This window comes from Oryctolagus cuniculus, chromosome 8 (assembly GCF_964237555.1).
Source record: "Oryctolagus cuniculus chromosome 8, mOryCun1.1, whole genome shotgun sequence".
Lineage (NCBI taxonomy): Eukaryota > Metazoa > Chordata > Mammalia > Lagomorpha > Leporidae > Oryctolagus > Oryctolagus cuniculus.
This window is the reverse complement of record NC_091439.1, coordinates 62,653,629-62,673,607: the sequence shown is the minus strand read 5'-3', so window position 1 is coordinate 62,673,607 and position 19,979 is coordinate 62,653,629. Positions and strand designations below refer to the sequence as shown.

The 19,979-nt window shown below is 41.1% G+C and overlaps 1 protein-coding gene across 4 annotated transcripts in view; it reads left to right on the top strand.

Moving 5' to 3' along the window:
• Positions 1 to 19,979, top strand: part of NFKB1 (nuclear factor kappa B subunit 1) — a 131,497-nt gene that overhangs the window by 43,701 nt on the left and 67,817 nt on the right. For 3 of the 4 annotated variants that reach the window (XM_051819546.2, XM_051819545.2, XM_070047832.1), the window contains one exon: positions 1,903 to 2,001. In XM_051819546.2, coding sequence (XP_051675506.2) covers positions 1,903 to 2,001 — 99 coding nt within the window. Of the gene's footprint in view, positions 1 to 1,902; positions 2,002 to 17,012; positions 17,055 to 19,979 lie in introns of those variants that run through there. The other variant, XM_051819547.2, reaches the window with a different exon arrangement.

Below are 19,979 nucleotides of genomic sequence, written 5' to 3'. Positions count from 1 at the left end.
TTATTTATTTGAAAGAGAAAGATATCTTCTACTTGATTCTTTGCTCCCCAAACACCCGCAATAGGCAGGGTTGGGCTAGGCCAAAGCCAGGATCTTGGCACTCCATCTGGATCTCTCTTGTAGACTGCAGGAACCTGGTTTATGAACCATCATCTGCTGCCTCCCAGGGTGTGAAATAGCAGGAAGCTGCATTGGAAGTGGAGATGGGACTCCATCCCAGGCACTCCAATAGCAGATGTGGGCATCCCAAGAAGTAGCTTCACCTGCTGTGCCACAACACCAGCCCCTGCAGCTTATTTTACAATTTGAGTTTTGTAAGAGGTAAAACAGGAATTGTTGCTAAAAGTTCACCTCGGAAGGCCGCCCTGGTGTTTAGCTTTGGAATTTTTTGAGGCACTGTATGTAAGAGCTCTCTCAAGTCCCTCTCTGATAAGTTGATCAGGCATCGCAGAGGTCCTGGTGTGCCTTGAGGAACTCTCTCAGACCAGAGAATTTACATCAGGCCTTACTTGCCCCAGGAAGTATATGGTAGGGCCAATCTTCTTTAGAAATCAGGAAGTCCTCAGAGAATATAGGAACAGTTCCAGATGTTTCCAGAGATTTAAATGAGTTCAGAGTACCTGAACCGCTCAGAGACCACAAGACCTACAAGGCATGAAGAGATGCCCTAAGGAGGGCGAAACTTTGACATCGGCCCATGAGCCTGGAGCTGCTCGGTCCTTTGTGTTTACATGAGTGTGTGGGCTAGAAATCCCCCACCAACAAGCAGCATGTGGGGTGGGGGTACTATAGATGGTCTGATGGCCTAGCACTGTTTATGTGGAGTCATTCCCACAATAAAAATCAAGGAATACTGAGGATATCTCTTAGTGTAGATTAACTTGATGTTCTTTTCACCCAGAGTGAATTTGAGAGCAGGGAAAACCATCCAGCCAAGTGACTACGTAATAGACTACCAAACACTGCCAAAAAATTGGCATCATTGTGAAGTTGAGTCTTCCTGGAAATAGAATGAAAGCTCCTTTAATATGATAGTGAGGTCCATTTGCATAACTGTCCTGGGTTTATTCTTTATATTCAAATATACCTAATTATAATTAAGGTAGCTTTATGAATCATAAAATGTTTAGAACTGAAGTAGACTTCAAAAGATGGCCTGGTATAATCTTCTTACTTGTACAGATGAGAACATGTGGCACTTATATGTTTATTGGCCTGTGGTTCACAAAGCAGAGCTTTCTAGCTAACCCTTCATCAATAAACTAAAAATTCCTGGGTTAGATACTATTTAAGGGGACTATCTGGTTTGTATTCATTTAGGTTGATTAGCATTCAAGCTTGAGCTTGCACATGTCAATTATCATAAAAACAAAAGTCTATCCTCTGAACTGTTGAGAGAAGCCCACCAGATAGACAGCCTAGCTATGATATGTTCTGGAACACTGGTGCAGACATTTCTGTCTCCCTAAACTGACTGCCAACAGTAGATAAAAGAATTCCTTTAAATAAGAGTCAAAGAAGCATAACTTTTAATAACTTGGCCAAGTTCAGAGTTTGGCAGTAGCAATTTGAGATGAGGAAGCTGTGATTCAAACAAGCATAGCACATCAAGTCCAGAGGCTTTGCCTCTTCAGCAGTTTGCTGTCCGCGTGTGCACAGCATGAGAGGTTCTGCCGGCTGAGGACCCTGGCCTTTCAACCATGTCTGAGTGCACAAATCACTCTCAATATCACCTTCATAAGGAGAGGATGGGAGAGTAACTCTCGGTTAGAGTCTCCCTCTTTCGTAGTCATGTTTTTCTTTCATGCGGTATACGTAAGACCTAAAAGTTTGTATGTAACTATCACTGTAAGTTTCAATAAGCGTTTATCAAACCTATTGGCTCTGTGTTTGCCTTTGCAGAGAGGATTTCGTTTCCGTTATGTCTGTGAAGGCCCATCCCATGGTGGACTTCCTGGCGCATCTAGTGAGAAGAACAAGAAGTCCTACCCTCAGGTCAAAGTAAGTGTGATGTCCTTCCGTGTGAATTCTGAAAGATTGGCATTTCTAGGGCAAAACCAAGGAATGCTTTAGGCTAATACCATTTGCTTTTGCCCCTGAACTGAAGTATTCATGGGATTATTACAATCTTTATAGAATTCTGTTTCTTTGCAGTGGGACTAACAGATTTTAAAACATTATTAATATTTCCATTAGTGAAAGTTTTCTCAACATTAGCTACCAAATGTTTACTTTTTCTTGATAATCTTAAAGGTTTTTAAAATTATGTATACTCTCAGAAGATTTAGTCTTTGAAAGAAATTCTTGATATCAGATTTTTAGAGACTTTGTGGGAAGAAAAGATGAAAAGATGGCTAAGCATATGGATCACAGTCAACCCTCAGATCTGCAGGTCCCACGTCCAAGGTTTCAACAACTATGGATTGAAAATATTCAGGAAAAATGTGTTTCTGCTGAACAACAACCTCTTTTTCTTGCCATTGTTCTCTAAACAGTACAGTATAACAACTATGTATGTAGCATTTCTACCTTATTAGGTATGATAAGTAATCTGGTGATGATTTAAATACATGAGAAGATGTACATAGGTTATAGGTAAATACTGCACCAGTGTATTCAAGGAACTTGAAAATCCATGGATTTTGGTGTCTACAGATTTTGGTGGAACCAATCCATCATGGACTCTGAGGGACAACTGAATGTGGTGTGTTATTTGAAATCATGAATTCAGATCTAGACTGTGTTACTAGGTGTGTGCACTTTCAGTAGGTTTATCTGAGACTTCTAATGCATAAAATGCAGAAATATCAATAGTATATATTCTGTAAGGTCTTTTAGAGATGAAATGAGAAAATGTGTGTAAATACTCCATAGAGAACGTGGAAGGACCCTTGTCATCTGCCTGAGCAGCTCTGTAGCCACGTGTATTGGTCCTTCTTGGAACAGACTGCTTCGGGCATGCCTTGGTTTGCTTGAGTGTACCTTTTACCATCTTTGAGGTTTTTTTTGTTTGTTGGCTTGTTTATTTTTTGATATATCTTCCTCCATGTTAATTTGAGTTTTATATTTTCACAATCTAACTCCATGTTTGATAGACTGACCCATCATAGCTTTGTGGGCGAACCAGTTAACAATTGTCATTTGATCATTTTGGAAAGTTTTCATTTGTTCAGTAATTCAAGGCTTGGACCAGAGGTTGTCATCACAGCTCCCATGAGGTGTGTGTGCCTCTCAGTGTATAAATATTTTGGCCTCAACCTTTTTGTGGTTTGTTTTTGTGAATAAGTAAAGCTCAGTGGAGCAGCCCTCAGGAAAACTGTGAGGTAAAGAAATTGGTCTTTGGTCTTCCAGCCTCGCATTTTGTTTCTTCCTTTCCCTCACATCGCACTTTTTGGCATAGGCCTTTCAAGGTTTTTATCCTTGTTCCAGAACAAAAGACCAAATACTATTTTGATGTCATTCTTACCCTTCAAATGAAGCCCATCCATATTATGTAGTGAAGGTCCTACCAGTCATATTTGCCTTTTAATTCAGCCTGCTCTGGTTGAATGAAAGCTGTTTCTCCCATTAAGGGCAGTTAGGCAGGTGCATAAGATGTCTTTAGTCCACAGAAGCAGAGCACAGTCTTAGGGCCTCCAGTCCGTCAGAACCTGAATGAGGAAGGAGGCGCAGCAATAGAGAAGCACCAAAGGGTGCTTACCAAGTGCTTGCCATTGGCTGCCTCTTGTAATCTTCATAACAACTCCAGTAGGTAGTCCAGAGTTGACCTGCCTTTCTCAGAGGCTAGAGCACTTTATCCTACAGCACCGTTGCTGAGAAGCCTCTCACATTGAGTGTGTGCATCCATGCAGGGAGGTAAGGAGGCGAGACCCGGGCAGATGGGAGGGCGTGACCTAAGGCACAGAGAACTACAGTAGTGCCCAACCAGGGAAAGAGAGAAGGGCCATAGGGTGCTCGGGAGTCTGGGAGTCGGAGACAGCAGCTGTCTTTTCAGCACACAAATCTATGTGACATATATTTAAGTATTGTGTGTGTATTTACAAGGAAGATAATTGAAAGACAGTTGTCAGCATTGAACTGCTTATAGATATTGAAGAATTAGCATTATGAGAAAAACTGCCTATATACAAAAAATATAAATATACATTCTGTATTTTCATGAACTGTTTGTTTCTGTTGCTCTAGTAGTTTTGTGGCTAAGTAGCCATTCTTCATATTAAAAAAAATAGCATTAACTTTTTTGTAAATTTAGTGGCTAATATAAGTGTTATATATCCACCTATGCTTTGTCTTCATTCAGGTCTTGCTTATAGTGGTTGAACATAGTGTGCCTCATAAACACAAAGTACTTTAGAAATGAAAGAATGTAATAGATGGTAGATGCTCCTGTCAAATCAAGGAATTTAATCCTTAGTGGTACTACAGATATGTAAACAATAGCAAATCAAGTCAGAATATAAATGTGGAAGACTGATCATTATTAAACTTCAGCTACGGCAGCATTATTTCTTCCAACCATTTTTATTCACGAATTCAGCATTATATTTATTAAGAATTTAATCAAGGTATAAGAAAAAGAAGAACTTAGAGTTTAAAGAATCTTTTACAAGCTGTCTTTGTTCCTTTAGCTTGACATTCACCTCGATTTTAGATGACTCTGCTGTTCCTGACAGTTAAAGGAGGTAATTTTATTTATCTTAGAAATTCTTAAAAAAAAGATTTATTGATTTACTTATTGGAAAGGCAGGATGATAAAAGAGAGAAAAAGAGGGGTGAGAGTGTTCTTCCACTTGCTGGTTCATTCCCCAAATTACTGCAATAGCCAGGGTGGGGCAAGGCTGAAACCAGGAGCCAGGAGCTCCATCCAGGTCCCCCATGTGGGCGGCAGGAGCCCCATGCACTTGGATCATCCTCTGTTGCCTTCCAGGCACTCTGGCAGTGAACTGCATCAGAAGCAGAGCAGCATTGAAAACAGCAGCGTAACTCACTATGCCATAGCATTGGCCCCTCTTGGAAACCAATTTTTTTAAGGTTTGTTTTATTTATTTGAAAGACAGAGCTACAGAGAGAGATGGAGGAAGGGAACGAGAGAGAGAGAGAGAAAGAATATCTTCCATCTGCTGGTTTACCACCCCAAAGTGGCCGCAACCACCATGGCCGGGCCAGACCTGAGCCAGGAACCAGGAGCTTCTTCCAGGTTTCCCACAGTGCCCACAGTTCCCAGGTGCCCAAAGACTTCAGCGATCTTCCACTGCTTTTCCCAGGTGCAATAGCAGGGAGATGAATTGGAAGTTGAGCAGCCAGCACCTGAACCAGTGCCTGTATGGGATGCTGGTGCTGCAGGCGGGAGCTTAATCCACCGTGCCACAATTCCGGCCCCTTTTAGAAACTCTTTACTAGAAGGATGGGAGTAGGAAAAGAAAGCAATAAGTGTGGGCTATTTTTTTTCCAGAGCTTTTCTCTCAGTATCCCTTCTGTTAGTGTTTTTCATGAGGGATAGCCAAGGTGGCCCTTTCAGTTTACAAGGAGATTTTAAAACACTTTGTCCTCTAAAATAAGCAAGGAAAGAGTCAGATCTCACTTCCAAGAGCAAGTGTGAGTCTGTCTTACAGAAGTGTACCAAGCACCTGCATGGCAGGATGCTGTAGGGAAGCAGCAGGGCAGGTACCCCTGGGTCAGAGGTGACATTTGGGTGGGCAGAGTTGTTTTGTTTTGTTTTTTAAGATTTTATTTATTTATTTGAAAGGCAGAGTTACACAGAGAAGGAGAGGCAGAGACAGAGAGAAAGGTCTTCCTTCCATTGGTTCACTCCCCAAATGGCCGCAACGGCCAGAGCTGCGCCGATCCGAAGCCAGGAGCCAGGAGCTTCTTCCAGGTCTCCCACACGGGTGCAGAGGCCCAAGGAGTTGGGCCATCTTTTACTGCCCTCCCAGGCCATAGCAGAGAGCTGTATTGGAAGAGGAGCGGCCAGGACTAGAACCGGCTCCCATATGGAATGCTGGCGCTTCAGGTGGAGGATTAACCCACTGTGCCACAGCACCGGCCCGGACAGAGTTGTTTATTGTGGGGGCTGTCCAATGTGACACTGGATATTTGTCCATCTCCCTGGCCTCTTATCAGCATCACAAGAAATGTGACAATAAAAATGGCTCTGAGCATCATCAGTATCCCCTGGAGGACAAAGTCACTCTTGTTTGAGAACCACAGACGGAAGTCCAGTGTTAAGTCTATCTAACTTTACACATTCATATGCTTTTCTACTGTAAAGCTGTATCAAAGACAGGAAATGTGGAATTGGCCAGACAGGAAATGTGGAATTGGCCACACAAGTTTTACAGAATTGTTCAAACATATATTTTACAAACAGTAGTACTTCTCTTAGTTATAAGTAGATACTTCTTATTTTCAAAAAGATGCTCATTGTATAATTTCTCCTAGAATCTCTGAATTAGAAAGCAGAAAAAAAGCTTCAACATTCCATAGTCTGTGCTAACTGCATACCTACAGACTGGTGGAGGTGTTCTGTTGACCGTTGTAGAATATTACAGAAGAGAAGGTGAAAGTGGAGACAGGTTCTGTTCACCATGTGTAGACAAGGGGAGCATCTAGGGGGTAATACTTTCAGGTAGAGGAGGGATCAAGGAAAGTACCCCACACTCACGATCAGAATCAGTTCCCACAGGAGCATCAGAGGGAGGGCAGTGCTGTGGGCTGGAGAGAAATGACACCTCTGAGCCTTCCATATGCTGCCTTCCTACTAAGGTCATTTGTTCAGTCTTAAAAGGAGAATGTTAGGGGCTCTGCCTATCCCTCTCCTACAGCCAGTCTCCCTCCACCGTCAATCCCTGTCTTCCATCAGGCACCCTGAAGGCTGGTGGGTCTGTGTGCAGCAAAGAGGCCAACCCCAGAGTTTGGGGAACTGGCTATGGTTTGGGGCTAGAGACACAAAACTTCACTTTACAGAACACGTAGACTTCTGAACTGCCTGTTGATGTCTTCCTGAGTGTCCGTATTTGATGCTTCAAGTTTAATAGTTTTATTCCAGGAGCCTGCCCAAATCCTGGAATTTCCCCCAGAATTGTGTCCCACACATTAAACCCTGTTTCACATAAGCAGGTGGAGGCTAGGCTTAAGCACCCTCCTGTCCTTTGTGATTATTTCTAGAGTTTGGGCTTCTGAACCACACAGTGCTCTGCACATTTCTTTCACGGATCTGAGAAGACAGAATATCCTTCAGCTTTCCAACGTCTTACTGTGCCAGGGTTCACTTTCTTTTTCTTAAGTTATGTAGTATTTCAGTCACATAATTAGTTCAAATGATATAACAGACCCTGGACCACAATGGAGGTCTCATAGATACTAACGTTTTTACCATATTTGCTGCTGACCTCTCTGTCTATGAAATAAATCATAATTACAGCTGAAGCCCCACCCATCTGTCCCATTGACCTCCTTCCTTGTCTGTGAGGAAACCACTGTTCTGCACTCTCATTCTCTGAGATAGTTTTCTCTTTTTACTACATAAAAATACTTTCCTATATGCTGGCCTTTTCCAGAAAATTAATTTGCACTACCTGCCACCCAGTATTTTGGTTATTTATGATGGCTGTTTTTCAGGACAAATGAGGATTAAAACTCAAAAACTCCATTAACACTTGCATCCAAGTGGTTCCCACTTTGATTCTGCTGAATTCTCTACTGTCTGGATAAAATATTCAGTGTGGACTGTGTGCTGAACCTTACAGCAAAAAACAGTACCTAGAGGAGAATCCAGGGAAAGCAAATATGCAGACTAACTCGTGTCTTGCCCTTCTAAAGGAAAGTTTTCCTGTTAAGCATTTAATAATCCATTACACCGTCCCATAAAGTTTCCCTTTAAAGTTTCCTCAGTTCTAATTTCATCATGGAGCTCCTAGCAGAAGCAGCCGGCAGAAAGGCACAAAACCTTCCTCCAGGGCAGGCCAAGCTTGTCCCTGCCTGTTTTTGACTCAGCAAGGAGTGCCAGGGAAGACTCCTTGCCTTCTTTTTCCCGAAAGTCATGCATGAATTTTTTAAAAATCAGACTGCCTTCCCCCTCACATAGGTGGACTGGGGCCTAGAGGAGCAGCCCCACGGGGCTTCACGAACCCCCCACCCCCACTGGCTTTCTAAGTGACCAGGAAGCACGGCTCTCCCTTAGCAGCTGGGATGTCATGCTACTCCACGTGCTCTCTGCAAAGCAGAAATCGCCATCAGTGCCTCTAGCTCACCAGTTGCTATTCTTATTTTCTTTCTAGTTTTTAATTTAAAAATGCAAGGGACTTGCAGCACAGCTGATGATTACTTGGGATCAAACGTCATCTGAAAGCTGGTACTCACTTAATGTTTTCTGTCCTGCAAGTTTTATGTTGAGCAGAAGGCATTTGTTGAAATGTTTATGTCAACAACAGCTTTTTTGTTGTCTCCCATCCCCGCTGGGCTCCACTGGCTGCCTCTCACTTTGAAATTCTAAATGTTAAGTTTAGGGCGAGTGACAATACTGGCTGAGCTGCTGCGGCATTTGAGGATATTGCAAATCTTTGCATAACCTCCCTTTCCTTTGTATAGACTTGTCTGAATCAGCAAGTTTGCCATTCTGAGAATCTAGTTGGAATACTAATTTTGAGTAATTTCATCTGAGTTAATTACTTAAAGCAACAGGGTAGGGAGGAAGATCACCAGTCATCAATGAGGCATACATACAGCACCTAATTCATGGCATTTACTAGTGTCTCCTGGGTATCCATAAGCTGTTCACTGTGCTCTGTAAGAAGAAAAACTGCTTCATAAAATCTTGGGTTTCTGGGTCCACTTTTGTTGAATTCAGAGGGTGCTTGACTTCCTGAATTTACCTGCAGAATTTTCTGTATGTGTGTGTGCATTTTTCTGGGGCAGTGAGTACAGCTTTTCATCATTGTCAAAAAGAAAGCCTCAAGCGTGGTTACGAGCCATTGCTCTAGGGGACGGGTCACTTTGGCTTTTTGACAGCAGCTAATTAAAACACTGATCTCTGCACTGTCATCTTAATTTTTGCCTCTCCTACCTTTGTGTGTGTGTGTGTGTGTGTGTGTGTGTTTTATTTTATATTTACATGTTTGAATTTTTATACATTTGAAGTGAGTGGAAATGCTTCACATTGGCAGGAGCAGGTGCGGCACAATGCTAACAGCCAGGAAAGAGGCATAGAATTTACTGCTTTTTCTCTGTCTCTTTCATACATGCCAATTAAGCATGAAGCTAACCATTACAGGTTGAAGCCGAAAGGTGGGAAAAACCCATTTAGCAAATATTCATGGAGCACTGTGTGTCAGGTACTGCTGTAGACAAGCAGACAAAACTCCCTCCCAGATGTAAGTACTATCTAAACTTTTAGATAATTTTTCTTTCAAGAAGTTCTGAAGTTCTCCATTTGGCCCCTAGAATGAAATACCACCCTGTAGGATGCTTTTTCAAATAACCCACTAAGTCCACTTTGATAAAGTCACCATTATAAACTAGAGAAAGCTACTCATTAAATAAGGAAACTTTTAGCCCAGATCCTACGTGTGAAATTATTAGGAAAATCATGGGCTTCTTGCATCTACCAGTGATCTGACTTTTGCATTTTGTTTTTGTCTGTCCTGCTTGGTGGCTTGATCTGTTGCCTACTCCCCTTGATGCTTCCCCAATTACTTACAGTATTGTTCCCGGGACTAGTGTTCAGTCTGAAGCAAATCTCACATGGCTTCTTCTAAACCCAGTGGTCTCAGTCTGAAGGCCTCAGCATTGCATCTCTCTGTTCCATTCAGGAATCCTCCTTTTGTAGACTCACACACTGGTGATTCTTTTTTGGTAAGGTCAGGTGAGTACACAGAGGCACTGCGGTCCTCAAGTGTCTGCTGCAGTGTGCTCCCCAGACAGGCTGATTGTCAGCCCATCTGCAGATGTAGTAGGGGAAGCTCTAAGCTTCTAGCTTTTCTCCACAGCCGCCAGGTGGGTTCCACAGCAGAATCCTAGAGGTCTCCTAGAAGCAGCTGGAAGGTGCTTGCAGACTTTCTCACACAGCACTTGTCCATCCACTGAACAGATTATCATAATAGCTACCTATGCTTAATTGCATCATTTGATAATCATGACAGTTCCTTGACGTAGGTTCTACAATCCTCCTTTTATTTAAAAAAAGAAAAAAAAAAGTTAATGCCTAGAGAAAGATACAAAGCTTACCCTGAGTCCCACAACCCATAGGGGATAGAGCCCTGGGTTTCAGCTCGCCTTCAGTATGACTAAAAAGCCCACACTTGTAACCATCCTGGGATACTACTAATACATAGTATTAAGGATCTGTCTTATCTCACAGGGGTCCTTAAAATCTATGATGTTCAGTCATGGGTATACATCAGAGTCACTCCCAAAATGTTATAACCACAGAGACACCCGGGGCTCACTCTAAATCATAGTGCATCTTATGGCCAAGCTGGGATTCTGTGACAATTCCATGATAATTTCTAATGACTTGTATCAGTATATAATGACAGTATGTAACAACCAGTGATTGAATGAATAAATCAAAGTATAACCATGGAATAGAATATTACTGTGTTTTTTAATTGATAATTATGAACTCTCTGTATGACATGGAAAACTGCTAATTACCTCATGTAAAGATAACAGGGTTCCAAATTATTCTGTTCACTGATTACAAGTGTTGCTCCTTTTTATAAAGCCTAGCCTGAAGTGCGTGGGTAAATTGGTTGATTCCACCTTTAGTGACAGAACATTAGACTGAAAGAAAAAATGTGTGGGGCAAACTCAGCAACAATTTCCAGCATGCTTTAGTTAAAGGTAAGAGATGAAAAAGACATCAAGAGCTATGTTAACTAGTCTCAGGAATCTATGGGAGGCAGCAGTGTACCTCTCAAGCTTCAGTGTGCATGAAAAATTTATAAAACTTAATAAAAATGTTAATTTTGTTCTATTTCCAATGGCTGGAAATACAGTAGATAATCTTGCCACTGCAAAACACTTAGAAGTGAACCTAAAACAAAAATGTAACAAACTGAGTTGTTGAGCTTATAAGAAAGCATGAAAAGTACTCAGGAACCATAAGACAAAAGAATTACCCAGTGGGATACTAGATCTAAACACAATAGGGTCTGTGTGGTCTTTAGAGTCACACCTGCCCTAGAAACATTTGCTGACCTTTGAGAAGCTTGGTTTTTTGTTTGTTTTGTTTTTAAGATTTATTTATTTACTTGAAGGCAAAAATCACAGAGAAGTAGAGGCAGAGGCGGAGAGGGAGAGGTCTTCCATCCACTGGTTCACTCCCCAAATGGCCACAATGGTCAGAGCTGGGCCGATCTGAAGCCAGGAGCTTCTTCTAGGTCTCCCACACAGGTGCAGGGGCCCAAGGGCTTGGGCCATCTTCTACTGCTTTCCCAGACCATTAGCAGGGAGCTGGATCAGAAATGGAGGAGCCGTGACTCCAGCTGGTACCATGTGGGTTGCTGGCACTGCAGGCAGCAGCTTTACTAAGCCACAGCTGCAGCCCTGAGAAGCCTGATTTTAACAGCTTCCTGGGGGCAAAGAATAAGACCTTAAGCCTTATTTATGATAAGAGGAGAACTACAGTAGACCACTTAAGTTAGTACTCTGGAGTCTCAGGCAGAGAGGAGATAAAAAAGGCCTAGGCTCTAGGAAATCAAAAAGTGCAATGCCTTTCCTGAGAATCAAGCCCCTGCACATACACAGTTCAAGTTTACTCTCCCATTCAAGGACTCTGAACCCCCGAGTCTGGAATTAATACCATGTGGTTCCAGATTGGTGATACCATCAAAGCATGGCAGAAGCCAACAAAGTGTAGCTTTAATAAACATGAGCAGAAATTGTAAAACGCATCAGCTAACAAGCCAGGATGGCTGGGAGCCCGTAGAACATGGGAACACAGAATTAAATCCCAGGAACTTGAAATAATTGAGTTATCGATTACTTAATATATAAATATTTATATTAAAATATAGAATAATAAATAAAGCAGGAGTAATTAAAACCAGTGGAATTTTTAAGTTAAATGTATAATCATTGAAATGATTCAAGTCATTGAGTTAAAACCAGCATTAATTACAGTGTGAAGAAGACTTATCAAATGGAAAAATAGATTTAAAGAAATTTCCCAGTCTTTAGCACAGAGAGACATGGAAAATGTGAAAGAAAAGGTAAGTTGAAGGTACAAAGGAAGGAGTAACAGATAGCTGGTTGAAATCCTGGCAGAGAGTAATACAACTGCAGTTTTGTGGCTCTACCTTTATAGCTGCTATGTCTAGGATGAGGTTTTTGTGGCTTGTGAACCACAGTTTAGGGTTTAAAGCTTTGGCTCTGACATCAGGGCTGGGCATAATATTGATTCCTAGTTTTGCCAGTTACAAGCAGTGTTACTTTGCTGGGCCTCAGCTTTTTTCTGTGCAAAATTGAAATAAATAATACCATCTTCTTAGGATATATGTGTAAATTGAGTTTTTGCATGGCATACAGTAAGCACCTAAAAATGATAGTTGCTTTTACTTTCGTATATGCAAATATACAAACACAGATGTTGAATGGCAGCTTTGCTGATTGATTTATGGATTCATGGAGCCATACAAAAGTTTCACCAGCTCACTAAATTATTTTCAGTACAGCTTTTCTCATCAATCTCACACAGTATTTCCAAGTCCTTCTAAGATTGTTAAGGTGGAAGACTGAAATCAGAAATGCTGTGCCAAAGAGCTTCCTTTCAGATGTATCCTGTAATGTCATGCAAAAACTTCCTGGATGCAAGAATCCAGAAAGGAATTTATCAAAATCTTATTAGGATGCTTAGGTGTGTTCTCTTAGGTATTGTGCGTATGCTAGTTTGTCTAAGTATTGTACAGGTTTTCTAGGAATGCCACAACAAATTACCACAAACTGCATGGCTTAAAACAACAGAAATTTATTCTTCCACAGCTTTTTTTTTAAGATTTATTTATTTACTTGAAAGTCAGAGTTAAAGAGAGAATGTTCCATCTGCTAGCTCACTCCTCAAATAGCTTCAAGTATCAGGGCTGGGCCAGGCTGGGGCCAGGAGTCAGGAGATTCATCCAGGTCTCCTACGTGCACTCACAATTACTTGGGCCATCTTCCACTGCTTTTCCCAGGCTGTCAGCAGGGAGAAGTGGAGCAGCTGGGACATGAACCAGTGTTCATATGGGATGCCAGCATCACAGGGGATGGCTTTACCTGCTGTGTCACAAAACCGCCCCTCTTTTGCACTTTGTAGGCTAAAAGTTCAAAACTACCGTGTCTCGGGCCATGTTGCCTCTGAAGGTTCTAGAGAAGACACCTCCCTTACCTTTTCCTAACGTCTGGGAATGCAGGAATTCTTTCACGGTCTTTAGCCTGTAGCTGCAACACTCCCATTTTTTGCCTCCATCCCCACATAATTGTTTTTCTTCTGTGTCTCTGTATCCAAATCTCTTTTTCCCTTCTTTTATAAAGACACCAGTCATTGTGTTATGCACTCACTATCATCCAGTATGACCCCATATTAATTAATTATATCTGCAAGACCCAGTTTTCAAATAAGGTCAAATTCTGAGGTGAGCATGCATTTTAGCCCACTGCAAGTATATTAATGATACTGAGCTAATCAACCAGTGGTCCTGAGAATAGGGGAGAATGCCCATTTCAGTCACATGGTGCACCAGAAATTTATGTAGTTGTGGTATTTCCTTACATTTCATTTTTATGTATATAGAGAGTAGTAGAAAATCTTTCAAATTAGAGAGGTTTGCCAATGTTTGAATGATTTCTTTAAGAAAAAGTCCTGGGGGTAGGCATGTGATACAGCTGTTACGTTGCTGGTTGGGTCTCCCATGTCCTGTATCCCAGTGCCTGGTCTGAGTCCCAGCTATTCCATATCCAGTCCATTTTCCTGCTCATGCACACTCCAGAAGGCTGCAGATGATGGCTGAAAGACTTGGGTCCCGCCAACTTAGTGGGAGACCTAAACTGACTCCTGACTTTAGGCTGACCCAGCTTTGGCTGTTAGGAGCATTTGGGGAGTAAACCAGTGAATGGGAGATCTGTGTGTGTGTGTGTGTGTGTGTGTGTCTCCCCCTTTCCAATACAATGAAAAAGCAAAAAGGAAAGAGAAATTCCTATCATCTTTCTTCATTGAATAGGTGGCTGGTATGGTAATAACTGTTGAAAAACGGCCTCTTCAGGGGAAAAAAAGATTCCTGATTTATATCACTTATAATTTCTTTGGTGTAAATATTTCCACTAATCAATTTCAAGCCACTAATTAACGTGCAGTCAACTGGCTTGAACATTTTCTGAAAATATAACAGTCAACTCCTGTGAGCTGGTCAAACCAACTCAACAAACCATTGCAAGGCTTAATAAAGAAGAGATATGAGATCACATCCTAGGTATTAGCCCCATAAGCAATAGTGAGACCAAGAGAAGATAATAAATAGCTATATATAAGGTTCTTTACTCATGTGTTACCTGATGGAACCACCAAGGACTTTGCAGGATCTGAGTAAACCATTAAGTTGCTAAAGTGGAGACATAGCTATATATGTCTATATGTCTGCTATATATATATATATATATGTATATATATATATATACACACACACACATATAGACATATATAGCTATGGTTTAGTCAGCAGAATTCTGTACTTGAAAAGCGAAATCTTCCTCTAGATTGTGCCACTTACAGAGCATGCCACTATCAGCTAGTTGCTTGATCTTGTCAAGCTTTATTTTCCTCATGTATAAAATGAAAATAAAAAATATCTACCTTACAAGAATAGTATAAGGATAATGACGTAATTTAATGGCACATGTGTATCATTAAGTGTTCATGTGGGATATCGTTATAGCTTTAATTTTAAAAAAATCCTGACAAGGCCTGTAATATCATGGGTAGTTCCATGAGGGGAGGGATTTTTGTTTGGTTTACTGCTGTATCTCCACCTAGAATAATATTTGATGTATAGTGCATGGCCAATAATTATTTGTATAATAATCAACAAAAGGAAATTTAGTAGAATCATCTTTCCAAAGGAAGCACTAGTATGATCAAGATGTTGCTAAATAATAGATTGTTACTGGAAACAGTGAGTCTCAGCCCCCCAGTTTACAATGCTCCTCTCGACGGCTGCCCCATCTTGTTCTGCCCGCCCCACCAGCCTGCTTTTCCTCTTCTTTCCCAACTTCAACTTGCCTAGCAGTCAGGAGACAGATCCTACTCCCAGCTTAGATCTTCAGCATATCACCAGGCTTTTCTGCTCACTTATTCAATCCATTGGAATCTTCCTGTAGCAAAATGAAATTTAAAAACAACTAAATACCTTAAGCAAAACAGAAGATTCATTTGTTCAAAAATTTTCAAATTCCAAAAGGAGCAATAACTAGCTCCAAACTCTGTTGAATTCAGAGCTGAACCTGAACCATTTGGCTTCTCTCTCTATGTCTCTGTCTGTCTCTGTCTCTGTCACTCTGCCTTTCAAATAAATAAATCTTTAAAGGGTAATTTTGCAAGTTCAGAGTACTGCCATTTTTCTCAGTGGCTGGCAGACGTTATCCTAGAATGTGTTAAACATCTGGTGTTTCCCCATTCCTACTTTTATTCACATCATTATAGCAGATGGTACAATATTTTGGTTAACCTCAGTCTGACACTTACACTGACTTTTCTCTTTGCTCATATTAGTGTCTGGGGTGTAGCATGACCAATAAAGTAGCACCAAGAAATCAGACAAAATTTCCCAGTTCTGCTCACTTGTAATTCTCCTAATTTAGTAGGGGTTTTCCACAGGAAATCACAGAAGAATAGTTGAAATGCTCTTTACCTTATGTACTTTCCTTCTGAAGAAAAGAGCAGCTAATTGTCTTCTTCCCAAAGTGGTCCAGATTCTTGTGCAAGGCAGCTATATTTACTAGAGTACAAATTTAATTCTACACAGAATCATGTTTCAAAGTTGTTTCAATCAATAAGAGCCTAATTGCTTTTCTAACTGGAGGGTTTGAGTGAAGCTGATAGAATAAGTTTCTAAACAAAAACAAAAAAATAAAAACATGAGGGTGATTATATGCCTTTAAGAAAGAAATCAGAGATAGTTAATCCTAAAAAAAATTGGATATCACAAAGATAAGCATCTCAAATAAGTTTGGGTCAAAAACAATTTATTGAAAAATATTAAAACCACTTACCGCCGGCGCCGCGGCTCACTAGGCTAATCCTCCGCCTAGCGGCGCCGGCACACCGGGTTCTAGTCCCGGTCGGGGCGCCGGATTCTGTCCCGGTTGCCCCTCTTCCAGGCCAGCTCTCTGCTGTGGCCAGGGAGTGCAGTGGAGGATGGCCCAGGTGCTTGGGCCCTGCACCCCATGGGAGACCAGGAAAAGCACCTGGCTCCTGGCTCCTGCCATCGGATCAGCGCCGTGCGCCGGCCGCAGCGCGCCAGCCGCGGCGGCCATTGGAGGGTGAACCAACGGCAAAGGAAGACCTTTCTCTCTGTCTCTCTCTCTCACTGTCCACTCTGCCTGTCAAAAAAAAAAAAACAAACAAACAAAAAAAAACACTTACCCACTTTAAAAGAATCTTAGAAACCTATATTAATAATTTCTGTTTCCAGAGTGTAAATAATCAGAAGCCTAAAATTTTTATTTTGGGCATACTTCAATTGTATTTAACATGTGTTCCAGCCTCTCTAATTATTTGTTATTTATAAGGATTTAAAAAAAAAATTTTAGATTAAGAGTGCTCATTATATTTTGCTGGTCTCTTTTCCTTCCCCATCTGGGTAAATGAAGCATTTCTGACATCTCCCCTACCTAGAACAGACAGTTCGTTATCATCAGCTTTTAACCACCCAGGATAGGACCCTCCTTGGATATAGTAAAAACAAATGCTTTGGGTACTCAGTCTCGATTTTAATAACAAAACTTGAAATCTTTGCCTAACATAAAGGTTTTTCTTTGTCTCTAAATTTTGATTTTCCATGCTATCAGAAGTTCCATTGCAACAGGTAATTTGAGTGTTGATTGTGTGTTTTCTTAGTTTGTAATTGTGGTACAATGTATTTCAAATGTTCACGATTTTAAAACTAAGTTTACCTATAAAGTTCCTTCCAACTCAGAAATTCTGTGATGTTAACCTTTTTTTTTCCCTGTTTGAAAATGTGATCTTTGGGTGTTGTCCTGTGTATCAGTGCGTATGGCTAGGAATCATAGAGTTTTAGAGCTGGAAGACACATTAGACATTAGTGATTCTACAAGTGAAGGATTAAGAGCCCAAAGAGGTTAAATAACTTAAGCAAGATCACAGCAATAGCTGGTGAGGAGGACTCTGGCCACCTCCTGAAACTCTGCCAGATTTTCTCATCTGGAACTTGTATGCTTCAGGCCGGGCCTCTAAGTGAATAGATAACATGTGTAAGTTTTTGAGAAAAGTTAAGCTTAATAAAATGCCACATTCAGGAAAAGACATGCTGTATATAAATCTTTTTGTATGATGGAGAACATTCTCCCATGATACCAAAATGGGAATTTTATACATTCTCAAAATTTTAGGATTTTGAGGCAGTTATATTATGTGAAAAATATTCAGAATCTATATAATGTGCTGTTGTCCCTCTTGTTTTCTCCAAACCTGGAGTCACACTTGAAAATATACTACAACTTTTGGTAGGTTAAAGTAAAACAAGTATTTTCCTATTAAGGTGCATTAAGAGAAATCCTGGGATATTTCTTCAGTGACTTAGAAGCTAAAATGACCGTAAGACTTGGGACTGTTGTCTAGAGGGAAAGTGACCAACGGTCTCAGGGATGCTGGCATAACAAGCCCACATCTTGCGGCTATGCTGGTGGTAGATGGGAGATGAGTTGTCCAGATTACACAGGGCTTCAGCCAAGGCAGCACTTCTCCTCCTCCCAGTCTCACTTCTGTTTTACCTAGAACCAAACCTTGATGGTTGTTTTTTCACCCACCCTACCGAGTGGGCCAGGCCCCAGCACAGTTGGGAATTATCTCAGGGCTGAATTCTACCTGAGAGTTGAATTTGTAAAAAATCAATAATGTTTTAGCATCTCTGCAGCTGGTCTCCCTGTAAATTAAAGTTATTTTTTATAAATGAAAAAGCCTAAGAGAGTACAGGACTTCAAAAATAATCCTCTTAGAAACAAGAATTGTGCCAGGGTTAGGTGCTCCTAATTGATTTTCATTCCAAGAAGTTAACAAAATCTCACAGCTTACTTTGCTTCACATACTTAGCTTTTCTAGGACTTTTCAGAAATTCCCCAGGCATCCCTTAGACATAAACTAGTGAGACAAATCTTGCCATATGACAGTTATCCCTTCTGACCTTGAAGTGACATAGCCTGGTGGGCCTGCTCTCAGCATCATTTCTTGATGCAGCAAGGAGCCACTCACCACTGTTCGGCTCACTTCTCCCTCCACGCAACCCAGAGTTAGTGACTTACCCACTTATTCAGTTTTCTCTTGTTTCCTTAACAAATATCAATTAAGTAGGTACTAGTTTTGCAGTGGAGATTGGAGAAATAGTTATATGGTTGACCCTTTAAAAAAAAGGCATTAATTTAAAAGAGGAACTAATTTATGTCCTTGATTACCTGAAAAATGGGAATAGCATGCTTGTTTTAGTCACCAAGGTATGACTAGTACCTGTGAGTGCCCTGGAGAAATTACTGAATAAAATATTTTTGAATGAAATCGTAAATGGCCTCATGGCTCTAGGGTAAAAATAAACTTCTCAGAGTTGACTAGTTGGGGGTGATTGTAGTAGGATTTTAGGAAATCCAGCACTGGGGCTGGATCTTGAGAGAAAAGTAGGCATAAAGCATAGTTTTAACTAGAGGAAACAACCGAAGCAGAACATTCAGCAGCAAAGCCTCAAAAATAGAAGGCTCTGAGGTTGAGTGGGGAATGAGTAATTCTGCTGGAATCAAGGGTACATGAAAGGAGCAGGTGGTAATAAGGCTAAAAAAAAAAAGTGTTATAATATTAAACCATGAAAGAATTTAGAATGTACTTATTGAGAAAATGGGCAGGCAATAGAAGCTTTTAGGTAGGAATGATATATCATAATCAATATGTGCTTTAGGAATCCACTTGCCATCTGCGAAAGGGTATTGCAAGGGAAAGACCCAAGGACACCATTTGAAAGAATTTCATGAGTGACACTAAGAATGGAAGCTGAAATAGAAACCAAGGCAAGAGACTAGAGGAAAGGACCAAATGGAGAAATTTTGAGAATACTTGGCTGAAATTGGAATACTGATTAAGTGTAGAAGACAAGAAACAGCAAGGGATCCAAGATGATGGGAAGGTTCCAGTGCAGTTACTTAGAAGGCAGTAATTCTGTTAACAGGAGGTGGGGTTGGTTTGAGAAGGATGGACATTAGTTCAGTCCTGGGCACACTGAACTATAAAGGTGTGGTAGACAGAAAGGTGCCTTGCAGTCAGCAGGAAATGTCACACATGCTTAAAAGCAAGGTGAGAACGTGAGCTTTCATTGTAGGAGTCATCTGTGTGGAGTAGACAGTTCAGTGCAGGAGAACGGGTAAGAGTGCCGTGGGCATAGCTGTGGTAAAGGGCAGAAGTGGACCAAGGATCATCTGTGGTTAAGTCTGTCTTTGGAGAGCAGGAAGAGTGCCTCAGCAAAAGCAGACAGAGGAATGGGAGGGGAAGTTTCCAGGAGGGAATGGAAACACATGCCATGCTTCAGAGAGGCCCCATGTGATGAAGACTAAAAAATGGTCAGTGGGTTTAGAAACATGGGTCAGTCATGACCTTTAAGTGCTTTGTCACTTGAAGAATAAGGGAATTAGTTAATTTGCAAAGGGCTACAGTAGGTGGCTTAGCGTTGGTGATTAGAGGTTTTTCTTGCATACATGGAAGGGAGTGAAGAGAGTGGCATTCAAGTGGGTATAAG